At 41.5% G+C, this 27,247-nt stretch overlaps 1 protein-coding gene and 1 long non-coding RNA gene across 3 annotated transcripts in view; one reads left to right on the plus strand and one right to left on the minus strand.

Annotated features, from left to right (window-relative positions):
• Positions 1-530: 530 nt before the first annotated feature.
• Positions 531-929, minus strand: LOC142095039 (uncharacterized). Its single transcript, XR_012677739.1, has 2 exons — positions 811-929; positions 531-636 (listed from the first exon to the last, which is right to left on the minus strand). It is a non-coding gene; the product is annotated as an uncharacterized LOC142095039 (long non-coding RNA).
• The window catches only part of MXRA7 (matrix remodeling associated 7), a 29,987-nt gene continuing 3,651 nt past the window's right edge, over positions 912-27,247 (plus strand). The window contains exons 1-4 of one of the 2 annotated variants that reach the window (XM_075177757.1): positions 912-1,368; positions 6,749-6,823; positions 15,638-15,698; positions 21,067-21,163. In XM_075177757.1, the coding sequence (XP_075033858.1) occupies positions 925-1,368; positions 6,749-6,823; positions 15,638-15,698; positions 21,067-21,163 (677 nt within the window). In that variant the 5' untranslated portion in view covers positions 912-924. The remainder of the gene's footprint in view (positions 1,369-6,748; positions 6,824-15,637; positions 15,699-21,066; positions 21,164-27,247) is intronic. The other variant, XM_075177758.1, reaches the window with a different exon arrangement.

Raw genomic sequence — 27,247 nt, forward strand, 5'->3', positions numbered from 1 at the left:
TATGATTCTCTTTTTTCATAACAATCAGACACACATTGAAGTAACGTGCACATTTGTTAACGGTGCGTCAAGCAGATATCGTAGATTTCTGCTGCTTTGCATTTCTCTTCGAACTGCATAGATGTCTATGCGGACTGCTCTATTCCGCAATGTAACAAGTTCCGAAAATCGGAACTTGTCACGTTAATGCACGCCAGCTCAGGCTGGCGTACATTACCGTATGTGTTACTTGTCAGCTCTGCTCCACATATGATCGCTTCCTCTCACATGCTGCATCGCCTCCTGAGATATGTTTGTGCGCATGCCAGAGATTTTTTGGGCGGAGCAATGCGCACATGGACTTTTAAGACTGCTGTGGATCACACAGTGGTCTTCTGGAGAGAGTGGAAAGGTGAGCTTGAACTTCGCAGGAAGAGTGTTTCTTCGTGACTGCTGCTCCTGTTGAAGATATCTAATAAATACTCACAATCTTTGCGGTAAGGATTGAAAGGGATCGTGTTCAAAATGCGTTCAATAATAAATATGCCCGATGGACTCCAAAATATTTAATCACTTCACTTTTCTCTGAAAAACATCACGAACCGATGTGTCAAAACCAAGTTCTTTCATTGTACACTGCTGTAGAATATGATGATGCTACATAAATAAAGAAGAATGATAATTATAAGTAGGGTACCTGTTTGATCTTTGTCAGGTTGTTTGATGTCTGAAAGTGTAAGTACAAATAAAAGTAGCTGATGCTTAAGTTAAAAGAGCCTTTCCGGACAAATAAAGTCAATAAAATGACTCCGGTTAAGAGTAATGCAATACTTCAGGTTTTCTTATTGCATGTCTGTTACACGCTGTATTTGGTAGGCGGAGAGTTGCTGGGTGATGGATTCTGCTGGAAGAGGAAGGGCCAGGGCACTGACAGCTGTGTTGTGGATGGATAGCTGGGAGGAGAGAGGATCAGTCTGTACAGCTTCTGCCAGGAGAGAGAACAAAAGCCTTCTCATCCCAATCAGCATGGAGCAAGAAGGGGATTTCTCAGCTACAGTCCCACTGATATTCACTGCACTAGCAGTCATCCTAGCTACTGTCTTAATCAAGCTCTACTCTGCAGGAAGAAAGCAGCCAGCTGAGGAAGCCCAAGCAGAGGAGAAGGAGACGGTGACAGAACCTTTAGAAGAAGAAGGAAAAGCCAATGAGGACAATGTAGCAGAGGAGGAAGTGGGTAAGAGGACTGAAAGGGAGACAATCCCAGTGGAAGATGTTGGGACAGTTGAAGAGTTGCCGCAGGAGAAAGAGAATGAGACAGAGGCAGAAGAGTGTGCAGCCAAAGAGATTACCCCATCCAGTCAATCTAGTCAGGATGAAGAGGACAGTAAGGTAAGACTGAAAATATAATATCTTTACAGTATAAACTGCTAAATATAGTATGTAAAGCAAAACTGCGTGATCCAGCCCCAAGAGCTTATGTTACTTCCAATGGGCATATTCTCACCTCTGAGAAATGCCAGTCAGAGTGCCCCATTAGTTGTACCAACTGGTGACATGGCCTGGGACAACTAGTGCTGATTCCACTCACTCTGACTCTTCCAAGATGTCTTAAAGGATTCTATGTGAACTCTAAACTTCACTGAAAACCATCTGTGTTTCATGCTTGAGTCCATGATGACTGTAGTGGCTAGCGCACCAGGGCCCACTTAAAATGGCTGCAGATGGACTTCTAGTGCCAGCGTGTAACTGGCACCCAGACAGTGCATAGCTGTCTGTACCCGCCCTGGCTGGCTGACTGGCTGTGTAAGTGGATTTTCAGTGTGTATTGTTACCGGACAGGATGACGTCACAAAGGTCAGGGCATGCACTCTTCATGGGGTATCCCCCTGCACAGCAGAAAACAAATGTATTACACTTAGTGTAGATGAATGGATCTGCACTGGAGCAGAAGTGTCCACAGGGAATTGCATCCTGGCAGATGGGGTGTGAACTAATCAGAAGTCTTTTACTTTACAAAGTGACAAAATATTTGGCTCCTATTCTGTTTACTCCCACATGTATACGTGTTTATTTCTGCACATGGTGCTGTGTGTGATTTTGTTTATGTCTGTGTGTCTGTGTATACCCACACTTGTCTCTATGTCTGCAGTCTGGAGCAGAGTGGAAAGTGTCACATAATGAAATGTGTTTGTGTGTCTCTCACCTCCCCCAGTTGCAGTTGTGTCTGTGTTCTGCACCATATGTCTGGCCATGTTTATGTTGCATTCTGCCCTCTGGCTTTGGAATGTTGGTCTCATACACAGAAGCAGCCTCATTTCCTGTCCGCATTCCTGCCCTGTAACCCATTCCCTTCGGATTGTCTGCGAGGCATTGCTGGCTTCTCAAACTGCAAAAGTATCAAGGGTAAAATGTACACAATATTTTATAAAGGATTGAAAACTAGGCACCCATTTCCTCCCACGAGCGCACCTCAAAATACAGAGTAATAGAAATATAATTTTGCCAAGAGCAATTTATGTTTCTAAAATATAAATGTGGCTATTACAACCTTTATATCATTCGTTTAGCCAAGTATATAGAGCAAGAGTTAAGACATCTACTAATCAGTGTTTAATAATACAGTGTATATTCCTCAGAGGATGAAAGATTAGAAGTCAGCAGAGTCTGTAAACAGAGGGTGGTGTCAAATTGGGCAGGCAGAAAGCCACATGTTTGGCACATCTGGTTAGAAAGAATATAAATGTTTTCACAATGTGTAATTGATTACATAACCATGGCGGTGTTAGAGATGCCTTATATGGGATGTGTGTGTTAGTATCTCATAACACTGTAAGCTTAACACTATGCCCTTCTGAGACTACTCGGTCCTGTAAGTCTTTATCTGCTGTCACATAGCACATGGGTAGGCCAAATGGACAAGATTTGACTGATTGGTTCTTAGGCAGAACACACAGGGGTATTACAGTGCTCCTCCACCTGCAGTTATTAACATGCCTGATAATGATTCAGTAGATCAGATTATTATCCTGCATAATAGTCATTATTGCTGATATCGCCAATGACGTTGCTGCGTGTGTGGCCAGCTTAACATTCTGCGCTGATCTGGTGCACTCCGCGGCTTTTAAACACCAAGGGGTAAATTTATCCATATGCGGGTTTGAAAAAGTGGAGATGTTGCCTACAGCAACCATTCAGATTCTATTTCTCATTTATTTAGTACATTCTACAAAATGACAGCTAGAATCTGATTGGTTGCTAAAGGCAACATCTCCGCTTTTTCAAACCCGCAGTTTAGTAAATATGTCCTCAGGGGTCAAAAGAACAAAAATAACAGCACTCAAATGGTTACATGCAGGCAAAGGTCTCTGTATTTGGGTCATCAAAAGGAGGAATAGGGAGGGGATAGAGACCAAACCATCTCTTAACGCATTTGAAGTCGCTCTTAATCTAACTTTTGATTGATGCTGAGTATAGTGACTTTTGCTTGCGTGTGAACTGAGTGACAATTGCTTTTTTTTAGTCAAAGGTCCTTATGTGACAATATTATTTATATAGCTCCAATATAATCTACAGGACAGTTCATTATGGAGACAACACAAATATTAATAGAAATATAGAAACATAAATTGAGAAAGGAAGTGAGCGTCCACTGATTAGTAGAACTAACATTCTAAAGACATTAGAAAAATAATTTGCAAAGCAGTTGATCAGGCCACTCATGGACCCTATATGGCAGTTACTGTAGCTGATCTGACTACACTATAAATGTGAAATAAGTGAGTTTTTATTATTCACTTTACCAACAGACCATTCCCTCTTTTCAGTGCTTTTTGCCTTCTGCAAATAGTCTTGAAACCTTAATGCATTTTACACTATTATATATGCACCAAAGGTATTTTGTTTAATTTTTTTGCAACTGACCTCATTAGGTTGGCGAACATTTTCCCTTCCTTGTGCATTGCTGCAGTGCCAAAAAAAACCAACTAATTCCATTAAATTACTGCACCGGTGACCTACATTCCACGCCCAGTGAGACATTACAGTAGAAAACGGTTATTACATCCTCTAAGTTGGTTCTTTGTCTGTTGCTGCCTTTGAGGGGTTAATGCATCTCATTCCCAAATGAGTCACTGCAGCAGTAATAGGGCCTTACAAGGCAAAGATCCTCACTGGTTTGACTCACCATCATCCATGGTGAGTTCCCTTTTTTTCGCTACAACATGCAATAAATAGATTTTGACCCCTGTGTCCTACTCCACCTCTCTAATCTGCTGGTTTTAGTAACCTGTCTCTCCCAGCACGAGTTTACTCATAGACATCTCTGTCCTGCTGCCGTATTGACAATACACTTTCATGCGAGTATGCCCTTTTGGTGCAATAGTCTGGACAGAAAAAAAGCAGTGGGTATTCAATGATCAATGTCACATGAGCAATTATTTGCATTGGGACCCAGGTTTATCTTCACCCGGCACAATATGGTCTATGGCTGGGACCTGCAAGAGGAAATAAACAGATTACAGACTGGAATAGATTAAACCATTTAATGCCAGCTAATTCTAATGACAGGAGACTATCTACTTTCTGTGAGGTCAGAGAGTGACTAACTATATGATGTCTAGTGAGTCAGCACCATGCATACCCTATTAATAAACTGAGTTACCCCCATGTCATTACTCAACCAATGATATTCAACATAGAAAGCCTTAGTTATCTTCATATTGACATATCACCATGCCCACAACTTCCACTTCATCCATTGAAACTATATGTTCCAAAATGTTATTTTTAAAAAAACTTATATACCAAGACAGACAAGTATAAAATTCACATTTAATGATCTTATAATGAAATAAATTGAGTTTCACTTAAATTTTAACACTGGTCATAAACGTATAAAATATATCTGTCATATAAGGGCTCATTACTCTTTGAACAGAGGGATGTAAAGGGATGTAGAGATATTTTTCCCCAGAGCTTTCTGGTGTAGCTCCTGGGCTAGAGGGGAGAGGGGGGCTGAGGTGGGAGGACCCAATCACAATCTGCAATTGGTGTAATTGGTTCTTCTGGCCACATTCCTCCACCATTTACAAACGGATTTGCTGAGGGTGGGGCGCCTTAGTAAAATCTTTTATGTGGTAATGAAGCTTTAAATCACAAGTGCATGTGAACTGAACCACAATGAAATTTGTATTTATTTTAAATCATGGTGGAAGAAAATCCAGGTAGGTTCTTGACCATACTGCCTCCTCTTGCTAATAAGGTGGAAGTTATGAACTAATAACACATTAGTTGTTGCCCCATGGACAGCAATTTGTGGGCTAATCTATTTAATTTATCAATTTGCTAATAGGCAATTTTGACAACTTGGTGCCTAGGTGGTTATCTCACTTTCCTTGCACCTGGCCCATACCATGTCCCGCGGATCAAGTGGCCCATCATACCTCCGGGACTAGACCAGCACATCCATACCATACCTTGGTCTGCGCACCAAGTCGCCCATAATACCTCCAGGGCTAGACCAGCACAACCGTACCATACCTCGGCCCATGCACCAAGTGGCCCATCTTTCCTCCGGGGCTACACCAGCATACCCGTACCATACCTTGGTCTGCGCACCAAGTCGCCCATAATACCTCCAGGGCTAGACCAGCACAACCGTACCATACCTCGGCCCATGCACCAAGTGGCCCATCTTTCCTCCGGGGCTACACCAGCATACCCGTACCATACCTCGACCCGTGCACCAAGTGGCCTATAATACCTCCGGGGCTAGACCAGCACATCCGCACCATACCTCGGCCCATGCACCAAGTGGCCCATCTTTCCTCCGGGGCTACACCAGCATACCCGTACCATACCTCGACCCGTGCACCAAGTGGCCCATCATACCTCCAGGGCTAGACCAGCACAAAACGCAGAGGCCATATCATCAAAGTGACAAAACAATTACAAACTATTCAGTGAAGGGCTTCTAAACTGGTGCATGCACTATTAAACAAAAATCATCATGAGAGACTACATGCTAAATATTGTACTGCTTAGAGGACAGAGGGGAGTGATAGAAACGTAAAGTTACTAATATTTCAAGATGGCCGTATTCTTTACAATAAGAGAATTTCTAGAATAAGGAGACATATTTGGAGGGAAAAAGACTGATAGGTAATTTAAGGAAGACTTTTTTTTACCAAAAGCATGATGGATTCATGTTATAATCTTTCACCATTTGTGGTAAGGAGTCATAGCCCACTCCCCCAGTCGGTACTCAGTCAATTCAAAGAATTGTTCTGATAAGGTGTGGCCAGCTCACTCCAACAGCTGAGCACATGTTGTGCTTAAGGAAAACTGACCTAAACCAGTTTTTACCAACCTATTATCATTCCAAACACAATATAATTTTGAGCATTAATCCTTTATCTTCCATAACTAGTGATCGCAGGAAGCGATCGCTTCGTGGATAGTGGCGGATTCCAGATGGTAATGTGCAGATCAAAATTACATTAAACATGATACATTTCCTATATCCTGAGCATTAGATACCTTTAATATGTTATCATTTATGTATAAATAATCTCTAATACATTTTACTAATAAATAAATGTGGGTTGGAACCTAAATAAATGTATATTATTTACAAGTGTTAGTGTGTATGTAAATGTGTGTTATGAATCCGTGCAATTGCGTCATAACACGTGGCATACTAATCACAGTCACACGGTAAAACAATATTCATCAGTTTGGTTTACTTTATCCAATTATTTGACTTTCACAGGCAATACAATCATTACTGCACCAGTTCTTCCACCAACAGGGGCTACAAATGTGGCAGGAGTGGCCTCCAGATCCGGTGAGAATATTTTGGCTACTATACATAATACTGGTAAAACAAGCCCCCCCCCCCTTAACTAGTGATGCCTCATCTGACACTGAGTAGGGCCCGTGCAAGTTTTTGAAGCTATTACAGTCTTCATTAAGCAAACCACCTTTAAAATCAGGACCGGTCTTAGGTCCCCAAGTAGGTGGGCACGCAAACGACTCTGGGCAGTGTGATCATAGGTCCCTTATGTTTGGAGTCAGGCCTAGTGTCAGGGACAGGATTAAGAAAGGGATATTTGTCAATATGTTCACGATCACAGATATGAGCAAAAAGGGTCTGGCCGAAGTTAGGGTTAAGAATGGTATAGGAGAAGACACGTACAAGTCCTTCGCAAACTTATTAAGTGGTTACTGTGTTTTTGCCGCCATATACATTGAATAAAGACCAGATGAAAAACAGATGTCTGGGGATATTTGCACATGATTAACGATATGTATCAGATGGATGACCCCTTAGTTTGGCGCTCGTATGATGACATCTTTAGAAGGAAAATAAGTGGACAGGCTAACATTGCTTTAGGTAGCAAGGACATTGACACCTGGTTGGACTTGATGTGTCCTAGCACACAGGCGTCAAACATCTCAGGCCATAAGCGATTTCATTCAGCGGGGAGGGGGACAACAACCCTCCCTCCCAAAAATAAATTTGACGCAGGATCCTATTCCTGTGGCACTGCGTGCAAATATCGCCACGTGTGCTCAAATTCCAGAGGATCATATCCCGCCACAGAATGTACTAGGCCCATTTCCACTGCAGGCCCGGGGAAGAGGAGCTCAGGTGGCAACTACGCATTAAAGCCCCCTCGCCAATTAACCTGTTAGCCTAGAAAGATGGCTTAGCCTGTTCCCCAATAAAGAGAATGCCTCCTTTTTACGGCAAGGTTTCAGTTTTGGTTTTAGATTCCCAATCCAAAGTACCCTATGTCCACCCATTCCCCGGAATGTAAAATCAGCACAAAGTCTTATAGTAGTACTGTCTTAAAAAAAAGCAAAAGAAGTTAGCTTGGGCCATCTACATGTCTAAAACCCATGAATGTAAATGATTCAGGATGTAGGGTTAATAATCTAAATGCTGATTCTATATCTAGTTCGGCTCGTAATGGACCATGGCCAAATTCCTGCACTAATGTTAAAGCTGATTCGAATGATTGATAATTAACTGTACTGTGGCCTGGGCCTATGGCATTGTTTACTAAGTTGCCAAAAGGGTAAGACAGGTGTTGGATGAGCCTAAATTTTCCAGGGGTTTTCTTTGGAACTACCCAACTGGAGAAACTATCAGATCAGGTATGGGGGGGGGGGGGTTTGTAAATGGACCCAGGTGATAAACAAGCAGAGCGCTTCATCCCCACATGCCATTAGTCTCCCACTCCATCTCATTCTCCTTTGTCTGGAATACAACATCTCATTTACATCTGTCATGTTTCAGGGGTAAAGAACAGTATTGCTGACTTCCTATCACGTTTCATTTTAGGGCATAGGTACCACACGCTAATCTTATGGGAACAACGTGCCGCCTTCTGTTTGGCAGATTATCAGGCCGGCATAACAGGACTAGCGGAGCGAGCCCTGGCCACTTCCACGAGATGTGCACACCAGGCGGCGTGGTGTCAGTGGTCCAGTTTCCTCAACTCGAGGGAGAGCCAGGAGTCAGGTCAGACGGATTCCATTATGGCATTTATGTGGGAATGATATAGTGCAGGCGCGTCCAAGAAAGCCATGGCGGCTACTTTATTGGGTATATCATTCATGTCACGCCTTCATAACGTCCTGGACGTGACAAAAAGTTTTATAGTGGTAAAAGCACTCAATGGTTGGTTGCGAGAGAAACCAGTTCCAGAATACCGAAGGTGACCAGTTGACAACTAATGATGTCCCTTCAGTTGGTAACAGAGAACCCTTATGAATGCTTGTTATTCCAGACAGCCTTTACGCTGGCGTTTTTTGGTGCATTTAGAATTTCAGAGCTTATAGCGCAGTCCAAGCTTCACCACCTCTCAGGTCTATTGACACATAGTCATTCAAGACGCTAAAGTATTATGTAACATAATAAGGTCCAAAACAGACCAGGCTGGCAAAGGTTCATGGATACCCATATATCCACACGCTTACACAGAGATTTGTCCAGTGAAGTTGACTAAACAATTTTCTAATAATAGGCCTGTCCACTCCCCTGTTTTCCTAATGCATTTAGATAACACCTAGCTCACGAGGTTTCAGTTCCAGGGAATCTTTAAAAGAGCCATAAGTTTTAGGGGTTTGGACCCAGCACAGTATGGCACCCATTCCTTTCCGATTGGGGCGGTCACGTCAGCAGCCTTAAGTGGTGAATCGGTAGCGGCCATTAAAGCATTGGGGAGATGAAAATCGATGTCCTATAAGAAATACATTAGGCCTTATGTCTAACCATTTATTGTTTGTTTTTTACCTGAATACTTGGCCTGCTCACCTTCACTTTTCTCTCTCCTCAATTCCGTAAGCCCTTGGTTCTATTGCTTGTCGCTTTTATGCGAGGACGTGAAGGGGTTTTTCCCATTTTTTTCCTCGGGCCAAGGCTTGATTACTGGTGTGCCTCTGGGGTATTTTTTGTGTTTTTTACCGTCACAGGGGCTGCCAACTGCTCTCACCTCCCCCCCCCCTCTCTACCCTGCTTTCTCTTAGCTCATCCCCACCCCTCCCCCTTTTTTCTTCCTTTTTTTCCCAATCAGTTTTTCTAATTCTTGCTGATCGGGGCACAAGATGAACAGGAGAATTTTGATCTGGAACGGATGCCTCCATTTCACCGCTACATTGCTTATGTTGAAGGTTAAGGTGACCATAGCAATTTTATATTTACAGGTTTCCCAACTTGGACTAAATGTATGGGCAGCACAGTGGTATAGCGGTTAGCACTTCTGCCTCACAGCATCGGGGTCATGAGTTTGATTCCCGACCATGGCCTTATCTGTGTGGAGTTTGTATGTTCTCCCTGTGTTTGTGTGGGTTTAATTGGCTGCTATCAAATTGACCTTAGTCTCTCCCTCTCTGTCTGTCTATGAGTGTGTGTCTATAGTAGGGAATTTAGACTGTAAGTTCCAATGGGGCAGGGACTGATGTGAATGAGTTCTCTGTACAGCGCTGCGGAATTAATGGCGCTATATAATGATGATGATGAAATGTATTTTGATTGTGGGCCACTCATACGTGTTATGGGCGTCTAGGCACAAAGAAGCTGGCAAATTCAGTCAATAAACACTGCCGATTGACATTAGTTGGCTGGGCAGACGGGGTCTCTGCTGGCCCGACCTGATTCTCTGGCTGACACGACTAATATAACAACGTGGCCCTCTTGATAGCCTAGTACTACATTTAGGAGGCAAGGACCTGTCATACATCAAAACCAATTGGCCGACCATCAGTTTGATATAGTCTGCAGTAGTGCCCCGGCTCCAGTGGAGGTCCGATATCCGTTTGAAGATAATGAAAAAGGAGTCAAAAAATGTAACCGGGGAGTAAGTGTACACAATTGATTAGCCTGGCAATAATTACCATCCAGCCCTTTCTCACTATTCTGATGCTGTCTGACATTGTTTCTTATAAGTCTTTTTTTAGCATCCTTCACAAACATAGACTACATAAGACGATGTATGAATAAATTAGTTAGTTGTTCAGTGAGTAAGGACTGGGTGGTGTGTGGGAAACACCCATTGCATGACTCTGAGGCAAAGTAGTGCAGGTAAAACACATTACCCAGCTGACAGTACATACGATTGATTTATTTTAGTTCCATGAATGGCCTGAGACACTGGAGTTCTATTAAACAACCTATGTATGGGATGTCTGTTCAAAAATGTGACTGTGACAAATGGGTATTTCAAATCGACCTACATTCATTTTAAATTCTTCACTTTAGTTGGGTGGGATCAGCCATAATGATCTCATAGTGGAGTAGTACTGTGCTCTAAAATGTGAAAACTCTTCAATAATAAAAATGCTTTGCTATGATTATGTATATTTGTGGTAAACATTGCTAACAGTAGTGATGTTTCTTTACTGAATAACATAAGTGATGTGGGACAAACTTTTACAATATGTCAGTATGCAGCAAGCAGGTTCTGAATATTCTTGGAATAACCATGATAGCACAGTTAGTCCTCTACAGCATATCCAAATATTCTTACGGGGTTTAGTTACACTGTAAGGTTCCAAGCGAACTTTGTTTTAGTAGCAAAACTAAACTTGAGGGGGAAGGTTTGTGCAAGGCTTATGTTATGGGTAAGAACAATGCCTTTATTAATTAGAAAATGTAATGCAAAAACAGATCATGGATATACATAAACTCTTCAACTACTATATTTTTAGTGTTACTGGAGATAAAGAAACACACTTCCCCACACACTCTCATACAGTATTAGCAGGGCTGCAAAGAAGAATCCCGTGCCATAGTGCAGCCTCTGGGGCATGTGGTGATCTTGCGCAGCCCCCCCAAGTTTGCTCATGTAGCTTTGGTAAAAGCTACATGAGCAATCTTGTTCCACGCAGTCATGTTCCTCCTCCTATGATCTGGTAGATGGAGGTGAAGCACCATCTGCCTCAACCACAATCGTCACCACAAGGGAGGCCCTGGTTATTAGTGGATACAAAATAAGCAGTAAATATGTGTATGTTTTCATGGGTCTGAGAGTAGACTTTCTACTGCAGGCCCAGACAACCTGTGGCTCTCCAGGTGTTGCAAAGCTACAAGCCCCAGCATGCTCTGCCAGCCGATACCCTGCCAGATGTAGGCAGGTTATCATCATCATTTATTTATTTATATAGCGCCACTAATTCCGCACCACTGTACAGAGAACTCATTCATATCAGTCCCTGCCCCATTGAAACTTACAGTCTAAATTTCCTAACACACACACAGACAGAAACACAGAATAGTGTCAATTTGATAGCAGCCAGTTAACCTACTAGTATGTTTTTGGAGGGTGGGAGGAAACCGGAGCACCCGGAGGAAACCCACGCAAACACGGGGAGAACATACAAACTCTGCACTGATAAGGCCATTTGTAGTTTCACAACTTCTGGAGAGCCACATGTTGGAGGGGCCTGTTCTACTGAGTATGTCTGCACTGCAAGTTTTAGAATGACTTTGTTAGGTTACGTCACAAAATATGTGTCTTTCGTTGGTGGTCCTTATGTTTCAAGCAGGGATGTAACTAGATATTTTTTGACCCTATAGCAGAATTTTGTAAGGGCCCCCATGTCTCGCCTGTGGCTGGATCAGTTATAAATAATCCAAATGATCCACCTCTGCTCTGCTTCCTTTATCAGTTGGAGTACCGCAAGGCTCAGTCCTAGGTCCTCTGCTATTCTCTATCTACACCACTTCTCTTGTAAAACTAATAAGCTCCTTTGGATTTCAGTATCATCTCTATGCGGATGATACACAAATCTATCTATCCTCTCCTGATCTTTCACCATCTGTGTTGTCTCGCGTTACTGACTGTCTTTCTGCCATTTCATCTTGGATGTCTTCTCGCCAACTCAAACTCAATCTTTCAAAAACTGAATTAATAATATTCCCACCCAAAAACAGAAGCTTCCTGCCTGACATTTCTATTTCTGTTGATAACATGACCATAAATCCCACCACACAAGCTCGCTGCCTAGGTGTTATCTTTGACTCACAACTATCATTTATTCCCCACATCAACTCCATATCTAAATCATGTTACATACATCTAAAGAACATTTGTCAATCTCTACATTGGTTGCCTGTATTTCAACGAATCTAACATAAAATTCTTCTACTAACATACAAGGCCGTCAAAAAAATTGCACCGACATACATTTCCTCACTTGTCTCGAAATATCTCCCTACTCGACACCTCCATTCTGCACAAGATCTGCGTCTCTCCTCCACTCTCACCACATCCTCCCATTCTCGGTTACAGGACTTTTTTCGGGCTGCACCCACTTTGTGGAATTTCCTCCCTCGCACAGTAAGACTTTCCACTAGTCTCCAAACCTTCAAGCGTTCTCTCTAAACCCCCCTCTACAGACAAGCTTATGATATTCCTCAACCACCATCCTAATCTCCCCTATTTCCACCCTCTACACAGCTAACACAAGACAAAAACCCTCTGACCAACATTGGTACACACACAGCCCACTCAGTACTTTTACCTTTGCGTTCTAGCTGGTCCAGTGTGCAATATGATGTAGCACATGTCCTTGTATTTCAAACTCCCATTGTCCCATAGATTGTAAGCTTGCGAGAAGGGTCCTCTTACCTCTCTGTCTGTATGTATTACCCAGTATTGTTTTATTAATGTTTGTTCCCAACTGTAAAGCGCTATGGAATTTTCTGGCGCTATATAAATGATGATGATGATAATGATAAATAACTTATTTGTGGCTAGATCATGTAGAAATAATGTATTGTAGAAATGTATTTCAATTAGTGGTGCAGGCACCAATGTATATAATTCCAAATGCACTTGTCGTGTTACATTGGAATGTGTTTTGTATGGAAGTATCATTATTTGGGTTTGTAACTTTGCTAGAGGAAGTCTGTTTGCTGATAGCAGGAAATGCTAAGTAAGTCTTTTTATGTGAAGTAACAAACACCTGTTTAGCCTGTATACCAAGCAGGAGGGTGCTGCCTTTCTGTCTGGTGCGGCTGCATCTCAGGTAATACAAGCATCAGAGTAGTATAAATATTGTTAGCTTTGCATTGCATGTAAATCTATGTTTGGGAAAACATATCATATCCTGATGATAAAAATAGCTCAGACGTTGTGGAACCATCTCGGATCAGGGGGCTGGCTTAGCCCTGCCAGGAGTAATGTCAGAACTGTATAAAAAGTGAGCTGTTTGAGAATGTAATGTATCATTCTTGCACCATCTATACTTCTGAAAAGATCGCTAGTACCACAGACTGGTGTGTGAACTGTCCTTGTTAGGACTACTTGAGCTAATAAACCATCTTTTGCTTCAAGAACCTGCTTTGATGACTACTTACCCTGCTGTAAATTCCTGTGACCTACAGATTAAACCCAAATCTAATCCGTTCTCCGGTTGATCTGAGGTGGACCCAGCTTTCCAGTGCCAACGTTTTGCCCGCTACCTGCAGCTCTGGCCAGTGTGATAGGCCAGGGGGGACCCATCAACAGCAACCCTGATCTGAAAGGAAGAGGTCAGGTATACCTGCTAGGGGGTACCCTAGCAGCAAGAGTTACCTAGAAGGAAGCGGTTCTAGGTGCTGGTGTAGGAGCCTAGTGGTAGCAGCAGGCTCCTCCTATTGCGACAGGATTGGCGTATTTGGGATAAAGAAAGGGGACGGTGGCAAAGTAAGCCCAGCTGGTCCCCAGCGACAACAGACAGGGTGGCATAGGTGGTCCATCCTGTCACATAACCGAATGGTCAAAAACTCACGTATACACTTGAGGCTTTAACAGGGATGGGGGGGCTGTCAGCTGTGGGCCCCATAGCAGATGCACTACCAGCACCTATGGTAGGTAAGCCCTTGGTCCGAAAATTTGTAAGTTCTCTTTATATTACACAAATATCCTCCATGATGACTTAAAACTGCTGGTGCCTATTGCATGTTAATTGGTGTCTGGTGCTCACCGTGCCCTGATTATAGTCTTCTGATTGGCTACTGAACAGTGGCCTCTTTTGATTGACAGCAGCTACCTCCTTATTGGATACCAGCTGCTTTCTTCTCCTAGTTACATTTCACTCCTCTCTTTTGATTGGATACCTGTTTTTGCTGTCTCCTGATTGACTGATGGTCGCTGCCATCTAGTTATTGGGGGGCCCCAACCTGTGGATTCTCCGTGGCCATAACTCCTTTGTTGTGAAAAACTCTGACATTTACAGATTTGGCCAGAGCCAGTTATTAGCAGAACAGTGGGTTAACAACTGGGACAATTTGTTACGGACAAATTTTGAGCTACCTGGCCCCTACTTTTTGGCCCTTGCTCTTAACTGTATGTGAAGTTTGTCTAAACCTGACTTTACATGTTAATAAATAAGAGCAATTATTGGAGCAAGTAACAGATAAACACGTAGAAACAATACAAGAGGAACAAGGTGACATGCACTGTGGCTGGGGTGCGGTCACTTCTCAATGATCTAGTCAAATAACAAATTGTACAGCATGAATGTGAGAAACCCTGGGAAGGAGAGAAGGTGACTGAAATGAGAAACAAAAGCGAAGTGATATTACAATGGGTTGGGAGCAAATTGCTGTTGATAGAAGAAGTGGAAGATCGTATACTGTAATAAAGAACACTGTAGAAAAGAAGTGGCAAAGGATGCAAGTTACATACAGATAACACTACAGTAAGCAAATATCTTGAGTAATTGAGAAATACAAGATTTATTGAAATGTGCACATGTGCAAATAACATCGTATCATGCTTAAGCCCAGCTGTTAAAATAGTTTGCATACAATGGATTGTGGAAAAGGTCTAAGCGACTTTGGGAGAGGGGCGATCATTGGGGCATAGCTGGACTTGGTATTTCACAAGTTGGCATGGAAGTCTAAAGGAAAGACATTGTCAAACAGGTCCAACGGTCTCACACACCAACACCTAATAAAGAAAAAGAATCAATCAGCTCCTCACACCTCTTAAATTGTAAACTCATTTGGGCAGGACCACCTTTGCCACTTGTTTAATGACATTGTATGTTATTTGTATTATGATCCCCTCAGTGTAGAACACTGCATATTATGGAAGCTCTTTATAAATACAAATATATAATAATAATATTAGCTACATAAAGAATGTTTCTGTTTCTGCTGCAGGTAGAAGACATTGATATAGAAAGTGATCAAGTCTTGAAGATAAGTGAAGCAGATGATGCAGGTAAGTGAATTTTGCTTTGTGCAATAATTAGATGTTCTTCCACGCACCCTGAATATACACAATCCTTCGACTGCAATAACGTGATGAGGCATGAACACATTATAGCAAATTAGATGGCTTCTATCACACTGATTGGTGGATGGCACTGGCTATTCACCAATCAGCATGTTGGCAGGCCCCCACACACTAATTGGTGGATGGCTGGAACTATACACCAATCAGAGTGCAGGAAACTGTCTATTGGGTATGATTGCATCCCAGAAATACCAAATCTGTTGTACAGCACACTGGGAGATTGGATGGGGCTGCAGGAGGGTTAAGTTTGGGTTATCACCAGGGATGGGGTCTGATTTTGTAACCAACAAAGATGGGGGGGGGGACGGGGACTGGCATATAAAGCCACTGGAGATTGCGGGACTTACTTTGTAAAACCACCAGAGGTTTGGAAGTCTGCATTTTATAGTAGCCTTTAGAACAAGGCTGGCATTGAATAGTAGACACTAGTATGCATTGTGTTTGTGTTAGTGGTCACAAGAATGTTCACAAGAATGCTCTCTGTATTGTATATAAGTCACTAGAATATTCGTTCCGTTATATATATATAGTTTATTAAGATGTTCTTTCTATTCTACAGTATTCTCTAGAATAAATTTTGGCTATTAGGATGATATCTTCAATTTGTATTTGGCCCTAGAATGTTCTCTTTATTGTATGTTTCTGTATTGCATAACGGTCACTAGGATGCTCTAAGTTTTGTGCATAGGTCACTAGAATGCTCTCTGCATTGTGTAAATGTTCCAAGAATGCTTTGTTTTGTATAAATGTGACTAGAATGCTCTCTGTTTTATATAGTTTTTACTTGACTGCCCTTTGTATTTATTATATCAGTCACTAAGATGCTCTCTATTGTATATCTGTCACCACTCTGCTCTCTGTATAAACTTGTTACATGCACACACATATCTAAAGAAGTTATCTTAACATGACAGAATTAACGGTGCTTGACATTGAACATAAAATTACTATGCAGCTGAATACACGAGTAGGGTAGGCCCACTGGTGGATTTGCACTGATCTTGTACCTTTAGAGGGGGGATTTGTAGTGGAGAGTTCCATCACAGCCCAAAGCATAAATAAGGGGAAAAGGTACTCATGTGGTTTGCAGATCTGTGACATCTGCTGTTTAGATGAATTTACATGTTTGGAGATATGAGCACTCTACATTTAGAGTGAGTGTTGTAATTACTGTATGGGTCTCTGGAGATGTGCTGATCATGTCAGTATCGTGATTACTGCACAAGTGTCTGGAGATTGTTTACTGTATATCATCATCAGTTATTCATACAGCGCCACTAATTCCACAACGCTGTACAGAGAACTCATTCACATCAGTCCCTGCCCCATTGGAGTTTACAGTCTAAATTCCCTAACATGTACACACACACACACACACACACACACACACACTAATGTCAATTTGATAGCAGCCAATTAACCTACTAGTATGTTTTTGGAGTGTGGGAGGAAACCGGAGCACCCGGAGGAAACCCACGCAAACACGGGGAGAACATACAAACTCCACACAGATAAGGCCATGGTGGGGAATAGAACTCATGGCCCCAGCACTGTGAGGCAGAAGTGCTAACCACTTAGCCATCGTGCTGCCCCAATATGTAGAGAGTGATCACTTTATGCATGTGTGGAGATTTGTGTAGTGTATATGTATAGTGTGATGTGATTACTGTATGTGTGTCTGGAGGTGTGTACTGTAGAGTGATTGTTTATATTAGGTAGAGGTACATATCTAGAGAAAAATAAGCCCGCGCTCGGTATATCCCACATTATATATGGTACCAGCTGTTTGGCAGTAAGCCCGTGCTCGGTATATCCCATATTGTATGTGGTACCAGCTGCGTGGCAATATAAATGCCCATATATGTATACAAAACAAAAAAAAATTTGTCAGTGCTTATCCTTAACACTGCATATCTGTGTGTGTCTAGCAAAATGAAAACATGAGGTGTTAGTTCGTACAGTACATATCTGTGATGAGGGAGGTCTTGTCTCATCCACTTTGCTTCAGCTGTAACATAAATAAAGAATGGTGATCGTTTCTTTTTCACTGGTCAATTACCAGTCAACCTGATAAATCCCACAAATAGGGCAGAGTTACCCACCCACACTGTAAAGCTTTAATGCTCATACCTACAAAGCCTAGCATTTTGACTCTATTTTCATGACAGGCGTGGTTAGCACTGTAGCAGACAAAATAGCACAGCCAGCTGGGACGCGGAGATGAAAGTAAGCAGTTCCTGAACTGTGGCCATTTGTGGAATCCTATGTCTGGACACATGCGTCAGATGCTCCATGTCTGTCATGCCTGAGGGAAAGGGATTAGATGATTAGATGTGTGTTTAATAATTGGCATCTCTGACCCCAAGGGGAGGCTGTCAGGAGCTTCTGATGTGAAAAGAAGCAAATGCCCACAAGTCCTCTGGCATCTGTGTTAGTGGGTACTGCCAGTCAGCGGGCTAATGAGACAGGGCTCAATGGAGCTTTGTCTATGAAATGGCTTTCACTGTAGGTGTCTGTGTAGAATCGGTGACCCTTTAAAAAGAGCCATTCTACACCAAACAATAGGCTGTTTGTCACTCTCGAGGCTGGAAATAAATCACTATTTAGAATTTGATTACCGATAAGACCTTTTCCCATCTAGCTGATCTGTTTACCACAGGACAGTGTGGTATCTATACACCCAATAAGTCTACATCTATTACCTTCCATGTGACACTTTTTCAGATGTACTAACATATAAAGAATGAAGAAAACCTGTCAGGTCATCATTTCCAATGACGCACTTGCACTGGAGCTTCATTGCAGAACAGTGTTGTCGTAAAGATGTTGCTACTGACAACTTAGTCCCTGCCATAGAAAACTATAACAATGATGACACCAGCAGGTTATAGTAGGTACTACAATCAGGTGCTACAATCAGCATAAGGGACAACAGGTCTTGGATGAAAAGGATTTAAAGTATACACATATTTCTAATAATGACTGAGATTTTTCACAAACTTGACTGGGTATTCAATTGTTAGCGTTAACGAAAAAAACCGAGCGCTCAAAAAATCTTAGCGTTAATACGGTAATTACTCGCGAAATTTCAGCTCGCCGGAAATTCCGCGAGTAAACTACCGTATTAACGCTTTTCACGCGCAATATTACCGTATAAACGGTAATATTTTTTGAGCGCTCATTTTTTCCCGTTAACGCTAACAATTGAATATCCCCCTATTATGATTCAGTTTATAATTCAAATTTATTTTTCTGGTAATTACTTTTCTTTTGTCTTGGAATAAAGTATATTGTGGTTAACAAATAAAACAGTTACAAGATATGGGACTTACACAATGATAATAATGGGCCTGATTCATTAAGGATCTTAACTTAAGAAACTTCTTATTTCAGTTTCCTGGACAAAACCATGTTACAATGCAAGGGGTGCAAATTACTGTTCTGTTTTGCACATAAGTTAAATACTGACTGTTTTTTCATGTAGCACACAAATACTTGATAACTTAGTGCCAAAGAACCTCTAAATGATCAGAGGTAATAGTAAAGCCCTTGGTTGGAAAAATAACAATTGCTACAACTGAAAAAAGTTTGGACATGGAATTAAGAATAAGAAGAAGCTTAAAGCCATTAAATTCTACATTCTTAATGTTTCAACATTACATAATGAAGGCAGATTTGTCAGGTACAGAATTAATATGAATGAGTAAATATGCTCTCATAGTACGACCCCTGTCTGCCAGAAAAAGTAACATGCTAACCTAACCAAGCAGGATTAACACATTGGGCTAGATTTACTAAGCTGTGGGTTTGAAAAGGTGGGGAAGTTGCCTATAGCAACCAATCAGATTCTAGCTGTCATTTTGTATAAAGTACTAAATAAATGAAAGCTAGAATCTGATTGGTTGCTATAGGCAATATCCCCACTATTTCAAACCCGCAGGTAAGTAAATCTAGCCCACTGTCCCCAAATGCAATATTAATTAACCACCCATCACACACGTTTAATTCTCATGTGTCCAGAGACACTTGTCTCCTGCTTGTCTATGAGAGCAGGAGATTGGGATTAGTTAGAGTTTACAGAACTTGTAAGTACTGCAACTCTAGCAAGACAGAAACAATTTCTGCATAAAACAAACAGCAACAGTTGTATGATAAGGTTTTAAAGCATTATTATAGAGCAATGGCGATATAACGGCTATGTCCCACCAAATCTGAAGATGTCGTTTTGGATAAAGTAAAATATAATAACAAAATCTTCCTGGGGTCCGTTGTTTCACCTCATCCGGTGGGTCCTACGAGTGCTCCATAGTCCAACGTAGCTCTCCTCTCTCCATTGTCAAGCAGAGTTATCCTCTCTTCTACTAAGGTGGGCTTCTATTAGACACAGAGGTGTTCATGACAGCACCAACTTTTCCATTTACAGGCAAGTAACAGGAGAGGGTTGTATATTACTAGACCATTGGAGCCCTTGGATTGGGTGGAGTGTTGTATTCCAACTGCTGTCATTGGGGTGGTTCTGAACTGTTCATATGTTTGGCAGCTGGAACAGTAAATAAAAGGTTTATAAAGATATTGTAGTAATCACAAGGCTGCATGAGATGGAACATCATGTGTTATATCCCATGAGAGCTGAAATCAAAGACTAATGTAAATTCATACCGGCAATGATTGAAGACTCCACAAGGAAGAAAGGGTTTAAGAAGAGGCTACTGATGTAGACATAACATTATCTATTTAATCTCTAATAGGGGATTTTTTAGCAAAGACTGATCAGGTATGTATTTATTTAAATAAACATTAAACACAAAGTTTGGTTGAATTTCCAGTTACCTGCATGCTATCCACCCCATAAAAGGCGAACAATGGTCCTTCAAAATAGTTTACCCATCTTTTATTCCCATTGGATAAAGACAAATGGATTAGCAAATGTCAAATGGAGAAGAATATGACCTCCAGGTGACAAAGGTTTCCAATTAAAATAAACATTAATAATGTGATACTAGTGGCCCTTTAACACAGCTAATACTATATTTAATTAAATTGTCATTGCCGTTCCACTTCAAAATGGTTTGTATATTAGAATAGTCTGCACAATTCTCCCTAAAATACCGATACAGGTTTCATTTATACCCTCTGATAAAAAAATTCTTTGCAATTAAAGCTATTTCTAATATGAACATGTCGGGGTTGATATAGTGATATAGTGATGCTTTTGCTTTCTATTATCACATTCAATTTATCTTTGTTAAGCAAGTTCCATGGTACTAATACTTTTTCCTCCTATTATTTTCAGATGATGAGGATTTTTCCTTTAAATACTTACCAGGAAAACTGCGAGGTAGCGATTACGAAAAAATGTTGACTAAGGATGAGCTAGAGGAAGAACAGAGGTAAGAATGATCTTTCCCAGAATCCCTTATATAGACTACTAGTCTGATTTCTATGACTTGCCATTGGTAGGAGACATGTAAAATATATAATTTTTTTAATTTTAAGTTTTTTTACATTTTTATATTATTTTATATTAATATAAAATAATTAGTAGCCCTCTGCAATTTAAAGTGTACATGTATAGCATAATATGCGTGTGTGTGTTGTCAGCTACATGCACGTCAGTAATATTGGATTTCTTTAATCGTACTGTTATTTAATGTTACTGTTAATGTTGCCACTGTTATTATATCCTTGTTAAGAATCTTAATACTCAAGACCCTTGCTAGAGCTTGCAATCAACTATTGGTTATTGAAGGAGTTATAGTTATTTGAAAAAAAAAAATGATAAAGCTCTTCCCCTGATTTGAAATCACTTGTGCTGTTGTTGAGTTTGTGAATTCAGTAAGCCGTGCAGTGGACGGCGTATGCTGGGTGGTACAGAATGCTATATACACAGCACAGAGGTCGGAACTAGCGAGCTGTGGGCCCCGGTGCAGGCAGGCGGGGAGCAGTGATCCGGGGCCCCCTGACTCTCTGCATCTGCCATGCAGCGGGCCCCATTCTCTCCATGGGCCCCGGTGCACAGCACTTGCCACACCAATGGCAGTTCCGCTACTGACACAGCGTACGCCTGACCGCTTAGTGCTGACATATTAGCACTTAATAAATGGACGCCAGTGTGTTCTGTTGTTTAGTACACGTTAACTGTGGTAAAAGCGAAAAAAGACTGACCTTGACATGTATTTAATTTACATACACATGTATATTAACGTCTTTGTGACTGGAAATCCTTTATGAAGCTGAGTGTAATTGTCCCAACAGTACATAACAGGGTCACTTGCACCTGTCTTCAGGTGGAGGCAGACATTTTGTCTCCTGAACCGATTTTCAAATGGCAAAGTGTTTCATGCCTCAGCCATGCAGGGCTGCCATCAGAAACTGTGGAGTCCAGTACTAATTAATCTGGCAGCCCCCCCCCCCTCCCTCTTCACCCCCAATCCCTCATCACAGTAAATGTCCCCCTCTCCCCTCCCTGTAATAACAGTAAATGTCCCCTCTCCCCTCCCCCAATCACAGTAAATGTCCCCCTTTCTCCCCCCCAATCACAGTTAAAGTCCCCCTCTCTCCCCCAATCACAGTTAATGTCCCCCTCTCTCCCCCAATCACAGTTAATGTCCCCCTCTCTCCCCCCAATCACAGCTACTGTCCCCGTCTCCCCCCAATCACAGCTACTGTCCCCGTCTCCCCCCCCCCCACAGTTAATGTCTCCATCTCCCCCCCAATCACAGATCACAGTTAATGTCCCCCCCCAATCACAGTTAATGTCCCCCCCCAATCACAGTTAATGTCCCCCTCCCCACTGACAGTTAATGCCCCTACCATCACAGTTAATGTCTCCATCTCCCCCCTAATCGGCGCGCAGTGAAGACGTCACTGCGTCGCGCTCCCAGCCTATCAGAGCCTGGGAGGCGGAGATGCAACATCGCGGACGCGGAGAAGAAGGGGCAGCACGGTCAGTCAGACTGAGGGGCCCGGACAGACCTCTCCGTCTGCCGGGCCCCCTAGTGTGTCCGGGCCCCTCACTACAGTACTGGCCGCACCCACCTGATGGCGGCCCTGCAGCCATGTCACTGGTTCCTGATAAATTGCTAAGTTGCGTTCTCCATCCAGTCCACAAAATGTCTGCCTCCACTATGAGACAGGTACACATACAATGGAACATATTACATAAATGAGATGCCCATAAACATGTGTGTAACGTGTGTATCTCCTGTGATGCACAGCTTTTTTTGGTAAGCATCATGCATTTGCCTTTCAGGATTGAGTTGACCTCTGACCTTACATCCCTGTAACACGTACAGTGCCCACGCACTGTTACATGTGGTAAGATGCTACACCCCGTGTTTTAGTATTTAGATTCCAGTATAATTCATTAACCTGTATGTTACATAACCCTGTATTCCCGTCACCCTCCATTAATGCCCATCGCTACTATACCTCGAGCAGTGAAAGGGTTAAAGGGTCACTTCTGCTAATGATAAATATTTGCAGTGGAGTTTTTTTCTTTTTATACTTCAGTTTGGATCTGTAGTTTATATGACGAAATGTGTGACTTTATAGAGCAATCCCTTACATATCAATCTCTTGCATGTCCTTTTTGCTTAAAAGAATGTACCTTTAGCAATAAAATGACAACGTTTTAAAGCCTGTGCCTCTAGGGATCAAATCCTTATGCATCTCATGTATACGTAACAAATACTCTATAAAGCAGATCTCTAAAAATAACTCCTTCCCACAGAAACCCCAGAAAGAGCTACTACATACAAACCAGCACTTGCACACCTTTTCAGATGGGCAAACAGCCCTGTTTATTTTATAACTGCAAAAAGTTCACATTTGTATCTGTAGTGGTCAGTATGCATTGCATGCTAGTACTTCTTGTACAGTGCAGAGCTACTGTTTTAGTTAAATGAATATATTTAAGTGGAACTTTGTCTCCCTCTAGTGTTTAGTACACTTCACTGCAAATAACTTGATTGTTTTTTTCATAGCAGTATTTCATAACTCCAATAGACTAGTGACTAATCATCTATGCTCCAGAAATGGAGTTTGAAAATACTGTTCCATAGAGCAAATTTTTGAAGAACCTTTACCCCTTCAGTGCCAGATACCCGTGTAACCCACCCTATCCAAAGAAGAGGTATTGTAGTGACTCACTGTAATTATTAATTGCACTCCAGTGTTTGGTGTAGAAAATCATGCAAAAAGTTAAATTACCATCAGATCATTATCCATAGTGCACTGTGCAAACTAATGCATTGCATGGAGAAGAGAACACTTTTGACACTTCCAGTGATTTACTCATCAACAATCACACTATTGCTTGTGATGTAACCCAGTTCGGTATACAAAGGTCCCTGTAAGGCCAGATTTTCAGACATTTCTAGCTGATAACATCATGGGTAGGGATAAAACATGGATAATTACTACCGTGATTGTGTGTCTCTTGTTATCATTTATTTTGTCTGGATAGTAGTAGTCCATCTCATAGACTCCTGGAAAGTCCTGTCTTATTGGGAGCTCTCCCGGACTCCCAGGAGAGCTGGCCAACCTCTTGAACCCTGCCCACTTCGTTGGTGAGGTGGGTGGGGGCAGATCTAATTGCATCATCCTTGAACCGCCCCCTGCTATAATAGTTTGAAATTGGTATTGTATAACAGGGGATGGGGCCTAATGATGTAATTATTGTGGCCACACCCCCACATCACAGCCAACTTTGAAGATTTCCCAGAGGGGTGATCGCCAAAGTTGGCAAGTATAGTTCATCCACAGGAAAGGGCTAGCAAGGATATCTGGATGGAAATTGTCGCCCCAGCCACTTCTTTTCAAACTAGAAGAACAAATGTTTACATTTTTTAATAGAATATAGAGTTAATTTGCCACCACTTTAAGGCCAGATACCTACTTGATGTTTTTACTTACGTTTTTATAAATGACTGTATACTTTCAATGCGGCAAATGCACAGGAAATGGTAAAAGTAGAGTTCTAATAAAAACACAAATGGGGTTGGACATAGAATGACATAGCGTCATGGCAATGTGTGTGTATTAAGAAGACATGTAAAACTCATTATTCAAATGGCAGAGGGTATGTACTCTGAAGAAAACTCACCTCCTTCTGCTTTCTTTTCTTAAATAAAAATCTCCCTTCTAAAAAAACAATATACAATATAATAAAATGCACTGGCCCTCAATAGGCCACAGGCTCAGATTGGCCATTAAAGTTGGCAGAGGAGCCACTGGTGGTCCTTCAGGCTCACCTCAGACAATTCCACAATTATTTCTTCTGTTTGATTGATCCTTAATAGTCATTGAGCACATTTCCTCACAAGAGTTCAGGAGTGTAATAGCCATCATTATCCTGTAGGAGGATACGCCATAGGTTGCTAGCTCTGAATATCTTCCCATAACGTTCTGCTAATATAAACAATGGTGTAACAAACCTATTCTTACGGACACTTTTGTTTCTGTTTCACCTCACCTCGCTTGTCTAGGTCACCCAGTCGCGAGCTCTGCTCTATAAGCGAGCATACCCAAATAGCCACTTGCTTTGTTGATGCTCTCAATTAGGCATGCAGCCTGACAGGTGTGTGCTGTGTTCAGTGCATGACCATGACGTCACTCTATTTAACCCATTCTGCCCTTGGACTAGCTCCTAAGTTTCATATCCGAAGTAGGAGTGAGCTGGCTTGCTTTGTGACCCTCAAGCTTGGCTTAGTTCTAGTACCTGTGCTGACATTCTCCCGGCAGACAGCTGCTTCCTAGCAAGATTAACTCAGCGTCTGCGAGCTGTGGGTACTATGTGATAAAGCCCACCATTCTCTAGTCCCAGGTAAAAAAGCAAGATTCCCTTTAGACTCAATGGTCCCGGTTAGCCAACGACAATTACTAATGGAATAATGGGTCCAGATGTGGGATGTTTCGTTGACACAGAGTGTATTGCTGTTGTATCATAGGCATCTAACTTGCGCTTGCTCCCCATATAAAATGCTGACAGCCCCAGCGCCAGAGTAAATACCGACAGCTGTCCCCTGGGGCAACACTTTAACAGATTAGGGTGCAAAAAAGTATAACCACTTTTATAGAACATCCCGCATTATGCATTGTCATATATAATTAATTATTATTATTATTTTACAAAAATTTGTTGAGGAGGTGAGGAGGTTCCTGGTCAGACACTCTGAGAGGTTGGTTTCAGAAGCATTACCTAGTATATTTAAGGCAAATCATTATCTACAGCCTTCCAAGATTCGCAATGCAACATACACAGAGATATCAAAGCAGAATACAAGCCAAATAATTAAATGGTCACATATGACCCATTAAAGAAATCACCAACTTAGTTTAAAGAAAATCATATAGATAGATAGATAGATAGATAGATAGATAGATAGATAGATGGATATAGAGATAGATAGAGATAAAGATAGATAGATATATAGATAGATAGAGATATAGATAGATAGAGATAGAGATAGATAGAGATAGAGATATAGATAGATAGAGATAGATAGAGATATAGATAGATAGATAGATAGATAGATAGATAGATAGATAGATAGATAGATAGATAGATAGAGATATAGATAGATAGAGATAGAGATAGATAGAGATAGAGATATAGATAGATAGATAGATAGATAGAGATAGATAGAGATAAAGATAGATAGATATATAGATAGATAGAGATAGAGATATAGATAGATAGATAGATAGATAGATAGATAGATAGATAGATAGAGATAGATAGAAATAGATAGATATAGATAGATATAGATAGATAGATATAGATAGATATAGATATATAGATATCGATAGATATAGATATATAGATATAGATATATATATATATATATATATATATATGTGTATTTCATATTCTCTCTGTCACATACTATGAAAGGTAAATATCATAGCTTACAGTCCATAATTAAAGGCTTTAAACTCAAATAACAAAGTAACTGCACGGCTCCCAAAACCTTTGCTGATGTCACTAGTTATGTCGTCTGGTTTGAATTTAGGTCGCTGCAATCTTTAGGCTTCTGTCAGGGACAGAAAACGTAAATGGGCATAAAAAAATTAGGGAGTGAGGGCAGTAATGTGTATCCATCGCCTCCACAGACCCAAAGCGTGGATTCAGCCTTCTCATTCTGGAACTAAAAGCCCAAAGGCCCTTCTCAGTACATACATAGGCCTCCTGGCCTACTCAGAGCTGGTGTCCCTCTAGCAGATGGACTGGCATTGCCAGATCTTCCTCACTACAAGGCCAATCCTCTACCACACAATTCCATAGTGGTGCAAGATAATGAATATTCTGCTTGTGTTAAAGCACTCTGTGCAGATTTATAAACAAACACATTTTTCAGGTATATTATTTAACTCAGTATTAGAAATGTTTGGTTTGTATTACTGTGCGAAATTGGGTTTACTTGCTCTTTATTACGATGTGGAGGTGTCCTCTAAAAGCAAATATGGAAGTA

The sequence above is a fragment of the Mixophyes fleayi genome, chromosome 6, assembly GCF_038048845.1.
Source record: "Mixophyes fleayi isolate aMixFle1 chromosome 6, aMixFle1.hap1, whole genome shotgun sequence".
Lineage (NCBI taxonomy): Eukaryota > Metazoa > Chordata > Amphibia > Anura > Limnodynastidae > Mixophyes > Mixophyes fleayi.